General features: G+C 43.3%; 1 protein-coding gene across 2 annotated transcripts in view; it reads left to right on the forward strand.

The window, feature by feature from the left end:
- Positions 1–11,671, forward strand: part of Fez1 (fasciculation and elongation protein zeta 1) — a 45,269-nt gene extending 33,598 nt beyond the window's left edge. For both annotated transcript variants that reach the window (XM_046432826.2, XM_058575266.1), the window contains 5 exons: positions 1,927–2,198; positions 3,162–3,242; positions 5,249–5,324; positions 9,142–9,207; positions 11,319–11,671. In XM_046432826.2, the coding sequence (XP_046288782.1) occupies positions 1,927–2,198; positions 3,162–3,242; positions 5,249–5,324; positions 9,142–9,207; positions 11,319–11,335 (512 nt within the window). In that variant the 3' untranslated portion in view covers positions 11,336–11,671. The remainder of the gene's footprint in view (positions 1–1,926; positions 2,199–3,161; positions 3,243–5,248; positions 5,325–9,141; positions 9,208–11,318) is intronic.
- Positions 11,672–16,226: the final 4,555 nt, after the last annotated feature.

The following is a 16,226-nucleotide window of genomic DNA, read 5'->3' on the forward strand; positions in this document are numbered from 1 at the left end:
CCAAGCCCCTGAGGATCTCTTTCAGGATTGTGGGAATGGTAGGAAGCTTATTTAGCCATTAAAAGATTTAACATACGTTTGAAGAAGACAGGCAATGAAACTGAAAGAAAGGGAGCTGGGGGAAAGGAAAATCCTCTTCCTTATTTCTTTAGTGCAAGGCTGGGAATTGAACCCAGGGCCTCACGCTGGCTAGGCATGGACTCTGCCACCGCACTGCAACTCAGCCCTCTTCCCTTGTGCTCAGTGGAGAGAGTCAAGCCTTTCATTTTAAACTGTATTTGCCCTCTCGCCTGCTATAAATCTTAAAGGGTGCATTCACTACTTGTAGGCAGTGAGGTTAACTCCAGAGTTCAGTCTTTTAATCCCTGTATCACGTTAACGGTCTGAAACAGGTTTATGGTAATTATGAGCATGCAAAGAAAGGCCCGGGTAAATTAGTGTGAAAATAAAATTAAATAAATGTAGTACAGCAAAGGTAAAACTGAGCATGAAATCCATCAGTCTGTAGGGATAATAATGCCCACAGTCCAGGAGGATCTGTTTCCAGGGGGAGGTCCTCATATGGGGTGAAAGGACTTATAAACCAAGGAGAAGAGGGTTTGCTCAGGGTATGAAGATCCAAATGTGGGTTACAAGTGACAAAATCGAGTCATGATCTGAAGCACCACATCCTACAAGTAAAACTGTGACTCTGAGGAGCAGAGGGGGTGGGGCATGGCCTGTTTGGGGCAACAGAATAGATTTGGCTGCCTGGCTGCATTCACAACCGCCCCAATGGAGTCATTCTCAGCCACACAAAGGCCCCAAACATAGAAGTGTTCAGCAAAGGACTCATGAAAACAGCTGAGATGTTGAGTGAAATGGCAAAGACAGAAGGAGGAGGACAGTGCCAAAGACCAAAATAAAGGGAAAAGTCGAACCAAGTCAGCAAGTACCCAGGCAGAGCCGAGACAGAAAAGGGAAGGAAAATGCATTCTGAGGTGAACATAAAAGATGCCATTAGGGATAGACTTTAAAAGATGTTCCCTAAATCTATTCTATTTGTTTAGTTTAAAAATATTTCCAATTGACACATAGTAATTGTACATATTTATGGAGTACAGGTTGGCATTTCAATACATGTACACAATGTGTAACGATCAGCTCAGGGTGATCGGCATATCTACCACCTGAGACGTAATAATTTCTTTATGTTGAATTTTTTTTTTTTTCAATTTTGGCAGTGCTAGGGATCGAATCCAGGGCTTTACACATGCTAGACAAGTGCTGTACCACTGAGCCACATCCCAGGCAGTATTTGGGGAACATTTGAAAACCTTTCTACTAGCTCTTTTGAAATGTTTGATTGGTTGTTGTGAACCACCCAACTCTATTTTAAGTGAAGTGGGTTTTTTGGTTTTTTGTTTTTGTTTGTTTTGTTTTTTGCGGTGCTGGGGATTGAGCCCAGGGGTGCTCTACTACAGAGCTACATCCTCAGCTTTTTCCATTTTTTATTTTGAGACAGGGTTTCACTAAATTGCCCAGGCAAGTCTGAACTTGTGGTCCTTCTGCCTCAACCTCCTGAGTAACTAGGATTACAGGAGTGCACTACCATGCCCAGTTTAAATGAAGAAGTCTTAAAGAACAAGAAGTTAAAACAAAGTTATTTATGTTCCAGGATATCAGGTTCCCTTTCCTTGTTTCTGAAAGTGGCAGACTACTCTGTACCCACTGGGCTTCGTTTGTCCCTGCACATCCCCCATCTTCCATAGATCTCCTGTGTTTCTGAATATGTGCACGACATCCTCACATCCTGCTTGTTTTACTACCAGCTTGGTCTTGATCAATACTTGGGAATAAATACCACTTCCCCCAGGGCAGCCCCATCTCCACTGGGCTCAGGCCTGGCTGCAGATGTCATCGGTGGGATGGTCTCTTCCCCTACAGGGCTGAGGCACATGTCTGGGTCTGAGCTGAATGAGCTGCTGGACCAGGTGGAAGGTGCCATCCGTGACTTCTCAGAGGAGCTGGTGCACCAGCTGGCCCGCAGGGACGAGCTGGAGTTTGAGAAGGAAGTGAAGAACTCCTTCATCACGGTGCTCATCGAAGTTCAGAACAAGCAGAAGGAGCAACGGGAACTGATGAAAAAGAGGCGGAAAGAGAAAGGACTAAGCCTGCAGAGTAGCCGAATAGAGAAGGGAACCCAGATGCCTCTCAAGGTATGTGAGCAGCCCAAACGGAAGGAAGACACAGAGCCGCCTCCACCCCCACCCACCCCTGCAGGTCCTGTACCTACCCCGCCCTGGACTCACTGAGCACTTGCTGGGCTTACTGAGCAACAACTCAGTTGTTGTGAGCGGGGGCCCTGGAACAGACAGTGGGGTCATAAAGAGGGGGAAGATGTCACTTGTTCCCTCTGTTTCCCTGAAGGTCTAACTGGGGGATGATTGAGAGTGACCTGTGTTTTCTGTGGGCCAGACCATGGAAAGTGGACTGATGGTACTTGGAGCCTTGGGACTCTGGGCCAGGATCTCGGCCATTTTGTGGATTGTTGTCCTGCCTGGGCTCTTCAGTGTGTTCCAGTGGTCGACAATGACCAGACGCCATATTGGCCTTGACAATATTCTGTAAACAGTGGTTCTTAATGGTGGAAGCTAGGCAGAATCATCTGAGGAGCTTTTTTCAAAATGCCTTTGCCCAGCTCTATCACCCACTGAATCAGGCTCAGGGCCTGCATATTTTGAAAGAAAACCTTCCCAGATCAGGACAGTTGCTTTAAAGCTGTCCTCTCTGGTAGCTGAATAGTTTGTTTCCCCCAAGACCTTTGCGGCATCATTCCCCTCCATTTTACCATACTTCCTTACTTGTCTATTTATGGGACAGAGAATGAAATGAGCAAAGCTGGAGAGGGCAGAGGGGATTGTCCTGAGGGACTTACTAAGCTAAGAGTCTTTGAGACAGAGTTTTTTTGACTACTATTTATCCTTATAAAGTTCAGGCTTACGTTCCGGCCTGCTTCTGTAAGCCAAGGTCTTACCTTTACTCTCCATCACTGTGGGCCATTTACTGGAACAGCATGGTGGCTGGCGGGTCTGGGTGTTTGAGTGAGGACTTGGAAACCCCTGGGGTAGGGAGGATAGAACCAGAAATCTTTGTCCTCCTTGAGTGTCTCTCTCCCTCAGCGCTTCAGCATGGAAGGCATCTCCAACATCCTGCAGAGCAGCATCCGCCAGACCTTTGGCTCTTCAGGAACCGACAAACAGGTGCAAACAGTCTCCCTACTCCTGCCCTCCTCCTAGACTCTTGCAATTTGACCTCCCCATCGGATGCTGACTTACTAGAATAATTACAGCATTTGGGCAAGGGAGGTCCTAACATTTTTTTCCACTCTTAGTGAAGAACAGGAAGTGCTTTTTAAAAAGATGATTTTTAGGTTTTTTTGGACATGTACAAAACTGAAAACCCAACACTACTTTAGATCTACGATTTGAGTTGTTTTAAGGACAAATGTATTAAAAGAGAATCTGTTTCATGACAGGTCTCATCTTAGAGTTTAATCAGTTCTAATATATTATATTACTAGCCAAGCCAACATCACCAAGTCTGCCTCTTCAGTCTCCTGGCTCTGATTGTATGTAACTCATGCTGTCTCATCTCCTCATTGGCTCCATTTAGTCAGGAACTTGTTTATTGTTTTAGTCAGCTTTGCATTACTGGAATGAAATACTTGAGGCAACTAACTTTATGAAGAGAAAGGGTTTTTTTAGGTCACAGCTTTGGAAGTTCAAATCCGAGATTGGGTAGCTGCATTGGTTTGGCTTCTGGTGAGGGTCATATGGCATGAGTGTGTGTACAGTGGTTTCAGTTCAAGTTCAGGAAGAGAAAGATAGAGAGGGAATGAGAAAGAGAAACAAGATAGACACTAAGTTTTTTTTTTTTTTTAATCTTCTTCTAGAACATGCCTCTAATAATCTAAGGATCCACTAATCCCAACCTTTTAAAGGTTCATAGTACCTCCCAATAATGCCACCCTGGGGATCAAGTCTTTACAAATGAACCTTTGGGGGGACCCTCAAATTACTCCTAAACCATAGCATCTGTGAAGAAGCATTTCTGATTATTAAGGCAGAGTTCAAAGACTCTTATGGAGTTCCTATTATGTGCTGTGCTCTGTTGCTAGGTGCAAAGGGGAAAAGTCCTGGTTGCTGTCCTCATGGGGTGCATAATCTAATAGACTTGGTAGTGTATGAAATATATATCCCTTTTTAAAATTTATGTTTAATTTAGTTTCTGGTACTGGGGATTAAACTCAGCAGTGCTTTCCCTAGTTCTTGTTTTGAGAGAGCAACTTGCTAAGTTGCTCAGGTTGTCCTGGAACTTTTGATCCTTCTGCCCCAGCCTCCTGAACCATTGAGGTTACAGGCATATGCCACCATGCTCCACTAGCCCCTTATTTCGAAGGTGGGAGGAAGCAGTGTATTCTTGAAAGAAAAAGCAAAAGCAGGGTATTCTTTTAAACATGTTGTAACTGAATTCAATGTATTAGAATTTTAGAGCTGCAGCATGCAAAGAAGCTTTAGGAATATCAAACTCAGCCCTGTCTTTTCACAGCCACGAGAAGTATGGCCCAGGGCAAAGAGGCAGGCATGTTCCCAAGGCCTTGTTGCCAGTGGCAGAGCCAAGACTGAAATACAAAACCACTTGGTTTTGCACTCACCACCTCAGGCTCCCTTAGGGCTATCAAGGTCTCCCTGGCCTGGTGGTCTTGGGTACCCACCAGCCTCTCATGTTTAGTTGTTGTTGCAGGAGCACTTCACCTCCAGCAGAGAGAGCGAATCTGACAACCAACACCCTGGGCAGGGTTGACATCCTCTTGCCTGTCATTTTTGACAAAAGAGAAGTAATTCCTTCTCACATTGCACTGCAAAGAATAAAAAGATCACCTTCCCTGGAGATATTCCTTGCTCTCAGCCTGAAGGAGAAACAGTTCCCCAGGTTTCCAACGTAGGAAGGATGTAGACGTTGGAGTGTAGGGAAGTTTTTTCCTGGGCAAATATGGGGAAAGTCTTACTTTGAAAGAGTTTTCCCCCTGGAAAGTGGGGGAAAGAGTTCTGAAATAGTAGTGTGCCGGCGACTGGAAGTGTTGTCCAGAATGTCAGCATTGATAGATCTGTGTCTTAGAGAAAAGTACATTCCTCATGCCCCAAGGGACTGTGTCTTATGATGTCCCAGTCTGTCTCAGGCCCTGCATTCCCTGTTTGCCTTGCAGTACCTGAATACGGTTATCCCTTATGAGAAGAAAGCCTCTCCTCCCTCCGTGGAAGACCTGCAGATGCTGACAAACAGTGAGTGCCTCTGGCCCTCAGCCACATGGGTGGGCTTCTCATTGTCCTCGGTCCCTTCCCAGGCTGTGTACCTCCAATGCCTTGGCCAGAGATTTCCCTAGGGCATCTTCACAGGCACAAAATATGCTCTGTATCATTTACCCAGTCCTCTAGCACAGGGTAAAATTAAAATACCCTGTGACAATCAGAGCTGTCTCTTCTTTCCCCTGGTTCATGTCAGGGAGAAGACCTGCTGGGGGGCAGGGGGTTGGGGGGACAATGCAAAGCAACAACAAAACAAAAACAAAAAATGAACTGGTGAGAGAGGTAGAGGATTGGGTGGGGCTGGGTTTTTTGGTTTGTTTGTTTCCCCAGAAATCCTCCCAGGCTTTGCACCATCTGCCCCCTGCCTGTTTTCTGCTGGAACTTCAGGTTGCCTGGTCCACACTTGTGCCCCTTGAAGCAGGGGGCCTAGCTGTGTTTTTGTTTGTGTGGTGCTGGGGAAACCCAAGACCTCGTGCTTGCTAGGCAAGAACTCTACCATTGAGCTGCATTCCTAGCCCTGTGGCTGTATTTTTAATGAGAAGTGAGGGTTTCTTGGGTAGGGTAAGGCTGATTGGAAAAAACAATCTAATTTTCCTTCCAGGAAGTGACTGCCTCCTCTCCTTCTGTTTGGCTCTATTGTCTTATATTAATAAACATTTTGAGCTACGGGAGAAAGCAGTGTGTAATAAAGAGTCTTTTGTAGGCAAAATCTCTCTATAAGTGTACATCAAACAGTACAACCCCCAAAGGACTGAGGACACATGGTGTCAACCATTAGTGTCAGCTTGGCTGTTAGGAAGGAAAAAATCCTAGGCTGAGATGTGATGACAAGCTCAGTGGATCAGAGAGAAATTCCATTCCCCTGGCAACCGTGCATGCAGAGTGATGGGTCAAGAGCTTGCCCAGCCAACTGCAGGCTGCCCTGGAGGGAATGGGCAGCACAGGGCTGTTGGACACCCCAGGGAAAGGGAGAGGAGCTGCTATTCAGCAGAGGAAGACACAGATGCCTGATGGGCCCTGGTGCTAAAGGTGACCTAATGTTTTCATTTGATCAATTTGGAGGACGAAAACAGGAGATCATGATAAATACAAATCCTGCTGGCATAACTAGACACTGTGTCCTTGAGAATCAGGAATTTAAAATTCATAGTACATTGACTTCTTTCTATATCATTTTAGACTCCTCTATTTGCATAAATATGCACATTCTTTGTTGTGGTTGTTGTTGTTAAGGGAGTAGATAGAAAAGCATTTATAGGACAAGGGATGTAGCTCAATGATGGAATGCTTACCTAACACAGGAGGCTCTGGGTTGGATCTCCAGCACTGCCAAAAAAAAAAAAAAAAAAAAAAAGAAGAAGAAGAAGAAGAAGAAAGAAAATGGAAAAGAAAAAATGCATAAATGCATTGTTTGTGTTTTCATAGTGATGAACATTCGGAAAATAATTTTGACAAATTTGGCAGGTTGATATATATAAAGTACTTGAGCATGGTCTTTAAAAAGGGAAGAACTATTTATTACAAATACCCACCTAGGAATTTAGTATGAGGTTTTCTTTTCATTTTAATTAAGAAATAGACTTGTTTCTATTCTGAGTGGATGTGTTTAGTTCTTAAGTTTATTTACAAAATTATAGCTAGAGCTCATCTATCATTAGAATACTTTGGAATACATTAGAATACGTGAACAAAGAAAAATAAATAATTCATTGTCCCCTTCATCATCACTATTTGGGGTTTTAGTCACAGTACTTTTTATCTTTTCTCTATAGTTGGACTGAACTGGCTATAAAGTGTTGTATCATGATTTTAGTGACACCAGTTAGCATTTCGTTAACATTTATTTTTATTTCTCTTTTTTCTATTATGGGAAGGTACTACATTATGATGTTTTATTTCTTTTAAAAGAAAGATTGCCATCTTCTCTGAATACCCATTTTCCTATAGACTATGAAAGCAGTCATTTTTGGACAATCCTTGTGTGGTCTCATGAGCAGTGCCTCCCCTCTCATTCCTACTCCTTGAATGGAGGCCAAAGGCCAAAGATCAGCTTCTATGACTGGACCATCTATATAAATTTTGAAGTTTGGAGATCAACTTAGACACCTACTGGCTGAGTGCAATGATACTTTACTGCCATCTTCTTTATTTTATTTATATATGGTGTTGAGAATCAAACCCAGTGCCTCACACATGCTAAGCAAGCACTCTACCACTGAGCCCCAGCCCCAGCCTGCTACTGCCATATTCTTGGTGTGGCATTTTGTTGAATGGAGCTTGGTTGCCAAGTGTTCCCAAGCCAATTAAAAGGAAATAAATGCATGTTTAAAAATATAGGAAAAAAGAAAGAAAACGGGATCAGGGCCCTCAGTATCCAATTAAGTTGAAATGGACACATATCTAAAAATACAGAAGAGAGAAAAACAGGAAAGTCCAACAACCAAAGGACCTCAGCTTGTTTTTCTTTTCCTGGACCTGCATGGACTCACATCAACATTGGGTGTTATTCCTCACCCACTCCTGATTTTTTTGGATTCAAGTTTCATTACCGTGCTTTGGAATGAGGCAAGGGAATCAACAGAGACTAAGGATGTGCAAATGGATTGGGAATTCCATTTCCCTCACCTCCTGACCCTAGCTATCTGTGCCTACTGATCTTTATTGTTTTCTCTGGTTGTAAACTAAACATACTCAATGAGAAAAGCCAGGCAGTGTAGAAACATGCTGTAGAAAGAACATCCCCTGTGGCCTCACACTCAGACAGCTATTTAATAATTTTATATACTGTTCTTCTAGATTTTTTTAAATGAACATTAGCCTTTATTTCTTTTAAAGTTAATATGTTTTCTGAAACTTCTTTCTTTACTAAGAAGTGTGCCTTATACGCATACATCACTCTCATTGTTATAAGGCTATGTAAAACTACATTGAATAGATACTTTGTAGTCTATTTACAGAAGTCAATTGATGAAAGATTCAATTGAGGATTTTCTACAAAGTCGGCTTCAAGCTTTTTTTTTTTTTTTTTTTTTTTTCCTTCTGGGTTAGGGATTTAATCCATGTGCTAGGCAAGTACTCTACCACTCGGCTACATCCATAGCCCTAGAAAAACTTATCTTTAAAACTTTAGAAAAAGCTTCTAAAAAGCTTTAAAGTCTAAAAAGACTTTAAATGCTTCTGTATTGTTTGCTTCATGTGTAGGTCAAGCAGAGTTTCATAAGAAGTCTTCAAACTCCCAGAGAATCCATAATTCTTCTGCATCTCCACACATTTTAGCATTATATTGAGCAAAATACAGAAAATAAATATTGTTGAATTAACTTCATTCATTGTCAATAAAGTGGAAGTGAGAATTCTAATGTGTTTATGTGAATAGAATTTCTTTCAAGACAGTTTTATTGGTGATTTCAGCGATGTGACAACTGTTAGCATGTAGATGCTATCTGGAAGCCAATTCTTTTTAAATAATTGCTTTATTTTTACAGTCATTAAAGATATATATTTAGTAAGTGGTATTGAAATTATAGCTGGGCCAAAAAAAGGGAAAGAAAAAAAATCACAAATAGGTGCACTCCCAGGAGACACCACTGTGCTCTCTACCTGGATTTGCCTCCCTCACCATGAGGTGCACTGGCTCCTGACAGAGGCTTCTGGACTTCTGCTCTGTGCTCAGAGAATGCCTGGTTCCCTGAATGGTTTCTCACTCCCTTTGTGCTCGGGGGTTTTTTGGCCCTAGAAGTGAGCTTCCTGCATAATGAGGTCTTGGCTCATCTCTCTCCCTTTCCTTCCCTAGTTCTCTTTGCCATGAAGGAGGATAATGAGAAGGTGCCTACTTTGCTAACGGACTACATTTTAAAAGGTAAGAGCAGCTGTAGGCCTCCTGAAGCAGAAGTGGTCCCTGGGGACTCCTGCTCCAGCTATGGAAGCCACTCTGAAGCCCTTCCAGAGCATTCACACCAGACCCAACTGGGCAGGGAGGTGGGACAGGGAAACTGGGTGGACATGTGTGAAACCTCCACAATAATGGGTGTTTCTAGGAGGAGCCCTAAGGAGGAGATTGCATCTCCCCAAGTCACCAGTGTGACTCCACACCAACAAGGGAGTCAATGTGATAGTCTCATGGAGTTTGGACTATGTGGTATTTAGTTTGGAAAAACAAAGCCTGAAAATAATCTAAAACTTTTTAAGTATTTGAAAGGAAAATGAAGTCATGAATGAAATCATATTTTTAATATATATATATATATAAATATATATATATAATATATATATATATATATATATTTTTTTTTTTTTTTTTTTTTTTTGTCATGCTGGGACCAAACTCAGGGCTTCATACATGCAAGTCAGGCCATCTACCATTCAGCTGCACCTCCAGCTTCCACAACTTCTTTTTATTGCTTCCTTTTATTTATTTTTTTAAAATATTTATTTTTTAGTTGGACACAATACCTTTATTTTGTTTACTTATTTTTATGCGGTGCTGAGAATCGAACTCAGGGCCTTGCACATGCTAGGCTAGTGCACTCCTGCTGAGCCACAACCCCAGCCCCTCCTTCCTTTTATTATGGAAACTCTCAACACATATGATAGTAGAGTGAACGGTACTTACTATCCAGCTTCAGCCATCATTAACTCATTAACTTTTATTTCTTTATACCCTACCCAACTTCTCCATTTCTATATTATTTTAAAGCAAATCTCTGTTATCATATTCTTTCATCCATAAATATTTCAGTATGCATTTCTAAAAGATAAGGACTTTTTAGAAAAACATAGTTATTACACCAACACTAAAGCATTTTCTTAATTCTACATTTCTTGGTATCATTTATAATTCAATCAGTGTTTGGATTACCCTGACTCTCCTATATAATGTTGTTCAGTTTATCTGTTCAAATCAGGATCCAATGAAGGCCAATGCATTTTGTTATTTATTTATTTTATGGCACCTGGGCTTCAACCCAGGGCCTTGAGCATACTAGGCAAATACTCTTCCACTGAGCTACACTACCAGCCCTATTGCTTTTTGATATTTCCTAGGTTTCTTTTAATATACATAGGTTTCCCCTTTCCTTCCTTTCATTCCTTGAAATGTATTTGTTGGAGAAATTAGTGGGTTTTTGTTGTTGTTGTTGTTCCTGTTTTTTTTTTTTTTTTTGTCCCACAGAATTTCCTCACCCAAGATATTTTCATCCCTCAGCTAAGTTACAGTTTTCTTCCCTCTCCTTTAATTCCTGTGAACTGATAGAATGAGAGGCTTGAAGACTTCCATCACAGTCATATATTGTCTGTTGTCTTTCTTTTTGTGATATTAATAGTGTCTAGATCCATTATTTTATTAGCTTTTGCTCTATGTGCAAACAAACCTTTTATGGTTTCAAATGGTTTGGAGAATTCATAGTTTCAAAACCCTGGGCTACACTGCTACTGTTAGGATCAGAGAGAGTAATCTTAAGTTTCAGTAGGAAGGACTTAGGTTAAATATTAGGAAGAACTTGTGGCTCTTAACTATTTTAAAAGCAAATTTCTCAAAAGAAATGTGTAGAAATGGATGATACAAGTTTTGTGGTCTGAGAGCTAGATTTTACCATTCACCATCCCTAGAACTGTCAATGAATTTCTAAAAGTAGTTAATGTGAGCACATTCTACTTGCTTCCTAACAACCCTGTTGGGTAGGCGTAGGTACGTGCTACTGTACATATTTGAAACAAACATGAGTAGGTGAAGTCATTTCTCTGAGGTCATAGACTAAGTAATGCAGATCCAGGATTTGAACCCAGGCAGATGGGCCCTGGAGAGTACATGCTTAATCAGTCCACCTACCACCCACCCATCATTGTCTCTTCTCATTCCTTAAAGGAGAACACATGACTACAATTGTTGCCTGGTTCTAAGGGGTTATCTTCTGCTCAGGACCTAGTGTGACCACCACGGTGCTTGATCTCTCGCCTCTCCTCTCGTTTCAGTGCTCTGTCCTACCTAACCTTGCCTTTGGAGCAGCCTGGTTGCAGGAGGTCACTGAGCAAGAGTCATTCCATCATGGGGACTGCATGACACCACGTAACCTCCGACGTGTATTTAAACGTGTATAGCTTAACCTGGATTAAACATGAGCAATTGCGCGGGTCCTTTGCCGTTGGCTTCTAGTGCTAGCAATCATTGGATGCATGATAGGGGCGCAGGGCCGGTGATGTCGCCTCCTCTCCGCCTATGTCAGGGAAGGCAGAAGCTCTCACCGCTCATTATATAGTCTGGCTCCAGCCCTCAAAAACAGCTTATACTCTAAGACTAATTTTGAAATAAACCTTCATTTAATTAATATTCTGTATGTGCTTTGGAGTATGGTGTCCATCAGCTCTCTGTTTCAAACCCTTTATAGGAAGGATATGTAGCTACCTTTACATGCTGGCCTGTGGCTCGTGGCAGTTAGCATAGTGTTTATGGACCAGGATAATGTCCTGTGGGTTGTACATAAGGTACAGACAGAAGAAGGAGGCCATCAACAGACTCCTAAGATTTTACTGTGTGGCCTTATTAAAGGGACTATATGTTGTAGAAATTAGCTGGCCAAAGGGGGCATCAGATCAGTGGGGAGAGAGAATAGCTCAAGGAGGAGCCAGGCAACTGCAGTGCCTCCTGTCGGGATAGCTACATTGGCTCCTGGAGGTCTGGGGTTCTGAGGTTGGAGGGACATAGGAAATTGTGGCTTCTCTTCTTTTGCCCCCACCCCAGGGAACAGCACCCCAGGACTTCGCACATCGTCCCTGCTCATCCTGCAGCCCTGAGGTCTGGTTGCTCTGATTCACATGCAGCCTCTGGCATCAGTAGCAAGCAGCTGCTGGGCATGTTGGCACACACCTGTAATCCCAGCGATGTGGGAGGCTGAGGCAGGAGGGTTACAAGTTCAGGCCAGTCTCAGCACCTTAGCAAGAGTCTATCTCAAAATAAAAAATAAAAAGGGATGGGTAAAGTGCTCCTGGTTCAATCTTGAGCAAAACAAAACAACACAACACGCAGCTTCTAACCATGACTAAGCAGCTGTCAAATGCTGTTCTCCTGTCCCAGGTATGGGCTCTACTTCACCACAACCTGAATTCCTTTGGTCTTCCTTTTCTGGGTTGGATGTTGTTAACTCTGCCAATTCTATACTCCCTCTCTTAAAATAAAACAAACAAACAAACAAAATACCTTTATGGGATACTTGCTATGTGCTTGCCACTGGCCTTTTCACTTTCTACACACTGTCCTCACATCACAGCAACCCTATGTACAAGTAATTACTTGTTTTATTGTGATTTTCCAGGAGAAACCAAGAAGCAGAGATCTGCAGCAGCTGGCCCAAGGCTGTATAGGAAGTGATGGAGACAAACTGGCACTTAGGTCTCTTATCCAATTAGGAGTGTAGGGTTTGCTTTAACCAAGCATGTCACACGGAGAGCCATACTTTACTACGTTAACTACTGCACAGAAGACCACAAGGTTGACATAGGTGACAGTAGAAGACATTCTGGGTGCTCTGCTTCTCACTTTCTGGGCCTCTGATTGTCTAAAAGAAGTCCAGTAGACCATCTTGCCTGGGGCAGGGGATAGGGACTTAACCCCACCAGGGAAACAACCCACTGTCTGCAGCTCTAATTCAAGCATTTACAGACAGCAGAGGTCCTCAGAGAGACACCTGGCAGTTGTTATACAATCAGGAATGATGAGAACAGGGGAAAGCCAGGAAAGAGAATAGGCTCACCTGTTAATCACATTGTCTGCAATGTCCTTGGGTTAAGTATTGAGAGTCAAAACTCCATCAATTTTGAAAACCTAGAGCAGAGCTTTTCAAGACTTGATTGAAAATACTAACCACAAGGGTCCTATTAAAAGCAGATTCTGACTTGGTTGGTCTGGGATGTGGCCTGGGACTTTTCATTTATAACAAGCTGCTAGGTGAGGACCATACAGCTGGGCACCATGCTTGGAGTAGCAAGGATAGAGGGAAAGGTCATGCAAACCATGAGGAATGGATGTCATAGACCCTCTACACTTCCAACGTGGAAAAAGGCCAACAGAAAGAGGAGCTGCTCTTCTCCCCTTCCCCACTCACCTCCTCCTGGAAAGAATGTGTCCCTGACACTTGTGATTTATTTTTTACTACCAGCAGCTTTGATTAGTTTGTCTCTGCTGCTTCACACACCTGCTGGCAGGATAAATTGGGGGAAAAGGAGTGGCTGACCCAGATCTGACAAATCCAAAGCTCTTAGGGACTCACTGCTTCCCTTTTGCTGAGACTAATGAAAAACCCCACAGCTGGCAAAGTGTCAAACTTGTTAATGACCTCACACCACCAGTGGCCTTTTGCATCTTTATCTTTAGTGCCAATGAGTTGCAGAATCAAAGTCATCCATATTTGTCAAAGAACTAATATTTATATTAGTTTGTGACCCCAAGAATTTGCATGTATGCCTCATGGTCCCTTCCCCTGTTCTCATAATTCCTGATTGTATAACAACAGGGAAGGGTTCCAAGGGGGAACTAACAAAGGGGGACATTTACAGGTCCAGTCAGTTAGCTGCCTAACTCGTCTGGTCTAGTATGTCTGCACTCAAGGAGGAGTTTTGCAGGCCCAAGGTCTGTAGGGAGCCCCCTTGTAGGTAGGATGGAGACCTTTCTGGCACTAGTAGGTCCATTACTGAGGTGTGGTTTTATTGAAGGATTTTGCAAACTAGTCTAGTCCCAATTAGAAAATTCTACTAGACCAAGTCCCAGTTAGAAAATTCTACTGCAGAGCTAGAGGCTACTCTTGATTTATGTAGAGTTGAAGCAGTGATCATGGGGGACAGACCATTTTCCAAATAGAATAGTCCATGTTCTCTGTCCTCCCAGGTGTATTTGAGGATGGGAGACAGATGTAATTCCTTGGAAAGAGAACTTCAAGGTAAGGGTTTTATGCCCTCAAAGTTTGAAGGACAAATTGGGTTTTTAAAATTATATAAGCCATTTCATACTCACCAGAATAACACTGGAGTATGGTTACCTTCAGTTAGTGGTCAGAGAAGAAGAAAGAGATGGAGACTCTCAAGTATTAGGCACAATCCTTTAGTTGCCTTTGTATTTTTGGTGCTAAGAATTGAGCCAGGTCTTCATGCATGCTAAGCATGTGCTTTACCACTGAGCTACACTCCAGCCACTACCCAGTTTTAGCATGTCTTATGCCCTCATGGCCTTGACTGAGGCCATTCCTGAGCATTGTTGAGCACCCACTCAGTCCTAGGCACTCCAACCATAGCCCGGTCACTGAGGGCATCATGGCTCGACACCAGAGGTCAAAACCAGGTAGTATCTCAGAATGCCCAAGTTTCCTTGCAGCAGAAGCAAGAAGTGGAGAGAGACAGGCTGTTTTCACAGAAACCAGGAGAGGTGACTCATCACCTCACCACCAGCCAGCCTCTGTGATTAGTATGCACAGAGAGAGGGGTAATTAAATGTTACCCTTGGAGAAGAGGCACTCCCTTTCTTGATGGCGCCAGATTATTTATTTCCTTGAGAGGGTGAAAGAAAAGGCGTTTGGATTCCTGTCTGAGCCTGAGGTTTGCTCTCCTCCTTTCATTAGGGAGTGGAAGCACAGGTCACTCTGCTGACCTGGAAGGTTCTTTAGCTTCTTAATGCCTTTCTTCTAAAAGAACAATGAGCCACCTTAACCCACAGCCCAACAGCCCCACAACCCGCCCAAGCCCTCATGCATATTCATCCTGCTTCAAAGAGCACAGCGTGGAATATGCAAATTAGCCAGGCAGGAGCTGGTTGGCATTTTGATAATAGCTTTGTCTGAGAAAACCCCAGGGACACGTGCACATCTAGTTTCCTTCTCTTTTTCTCTCTGTGTCTCTTTCTCCTCCCTGTGTCCTGCTCTTGACTCTTCCACTCTCAACCTGCCAGAGAACAGGGAAATGAACCAAAGAAACAAGTTAGTGGAGGAGCCAGGTGTCTAAATTCCAGTCCAGTGTATTTCCACTTCATCCTCTCTCCTCCCTCCTCTTCCAACAGAATCATTTGATTTTCCCCACCAGTGTTGCCAAGATCTGACAATGACCCAGAGCTCCAGCCTGTCCTCTGCTCTCCGTTGACTCCCGCCTCTTGTCTGGGCACACATTTTATGACATCTCTCCCAGAGATGAGCTCTCTGCCCTTTGCCATCACTCTATCTTCCAACCTGGTTTTGCGCTTGCTCTCAGCAGTCAGACCTCAAACTCTTAAGGACTGGCCTTGCTCTCTGAGCAAGAAGGGAAGGAACTGCTTACTTGCACAGGCCAGAGGGGAAAGAAGGCTTGAATGTGAGTTGTCATCACTGACAGATCACTAGGACTCAAGCATTCCTGACACTTGAAAGCTAAACCATACCTGTACCCCATCAGTCACAGCACAAGTGACCTCGCTATTGCCCACTCTTTTATCCCAGGCAGCAGTTTCTTCTTCCAAAGACCAGATTCCTTACCCTCTCCTGTAGCAGAACTCCTTGGAAAACATGTAGAGCAATGCCCTAAATTCAGAGGATATGGTCCTGCCCACTTCCCTACAGGGGAGAAGCCCTGCTGTGCAGGAAGCAGGCTGAGGTTGGAGCCCACATCTTTGAATCTGTTTCATTAGGAACCCGAGAAGGGAAATGTGAAGGCAGATGCAGGGATGCTGGCATCTCCTGGCATTTCAGAGACAACGGATTCTCTTCCCTTCACTCTGAAGGCCCTGGGAGAGCCAAGGCTTAGGGAGGTAGATTATCTTATTCAAGGAGTGTAGATTTGGGAATTGGGTTCAAATCTCAGCTGTACATATTATGAACTATTTTTTTTTTCTTGGTCGTGTTGGGGATTGAACCCAGGGTCTCACACATG

The sequence above is a fragment of the Marmota monax genome, unplaced genomic scaffold (assembly GCF_021218885.2).
Source record: "Marmota monax isolate L192 unplaced genomic scaffold, Marmota_monax_Labrador192_F-V1.1 WCK01_AAM20220418_F8-fsc00062, whole genome shotgun sequence".
Taxonomy (NCBI): Eukaryota; Metazoa; Chordata; class Mammalia; order Rodentia; family Sciuridae; genus Marmota; species Marmota monax.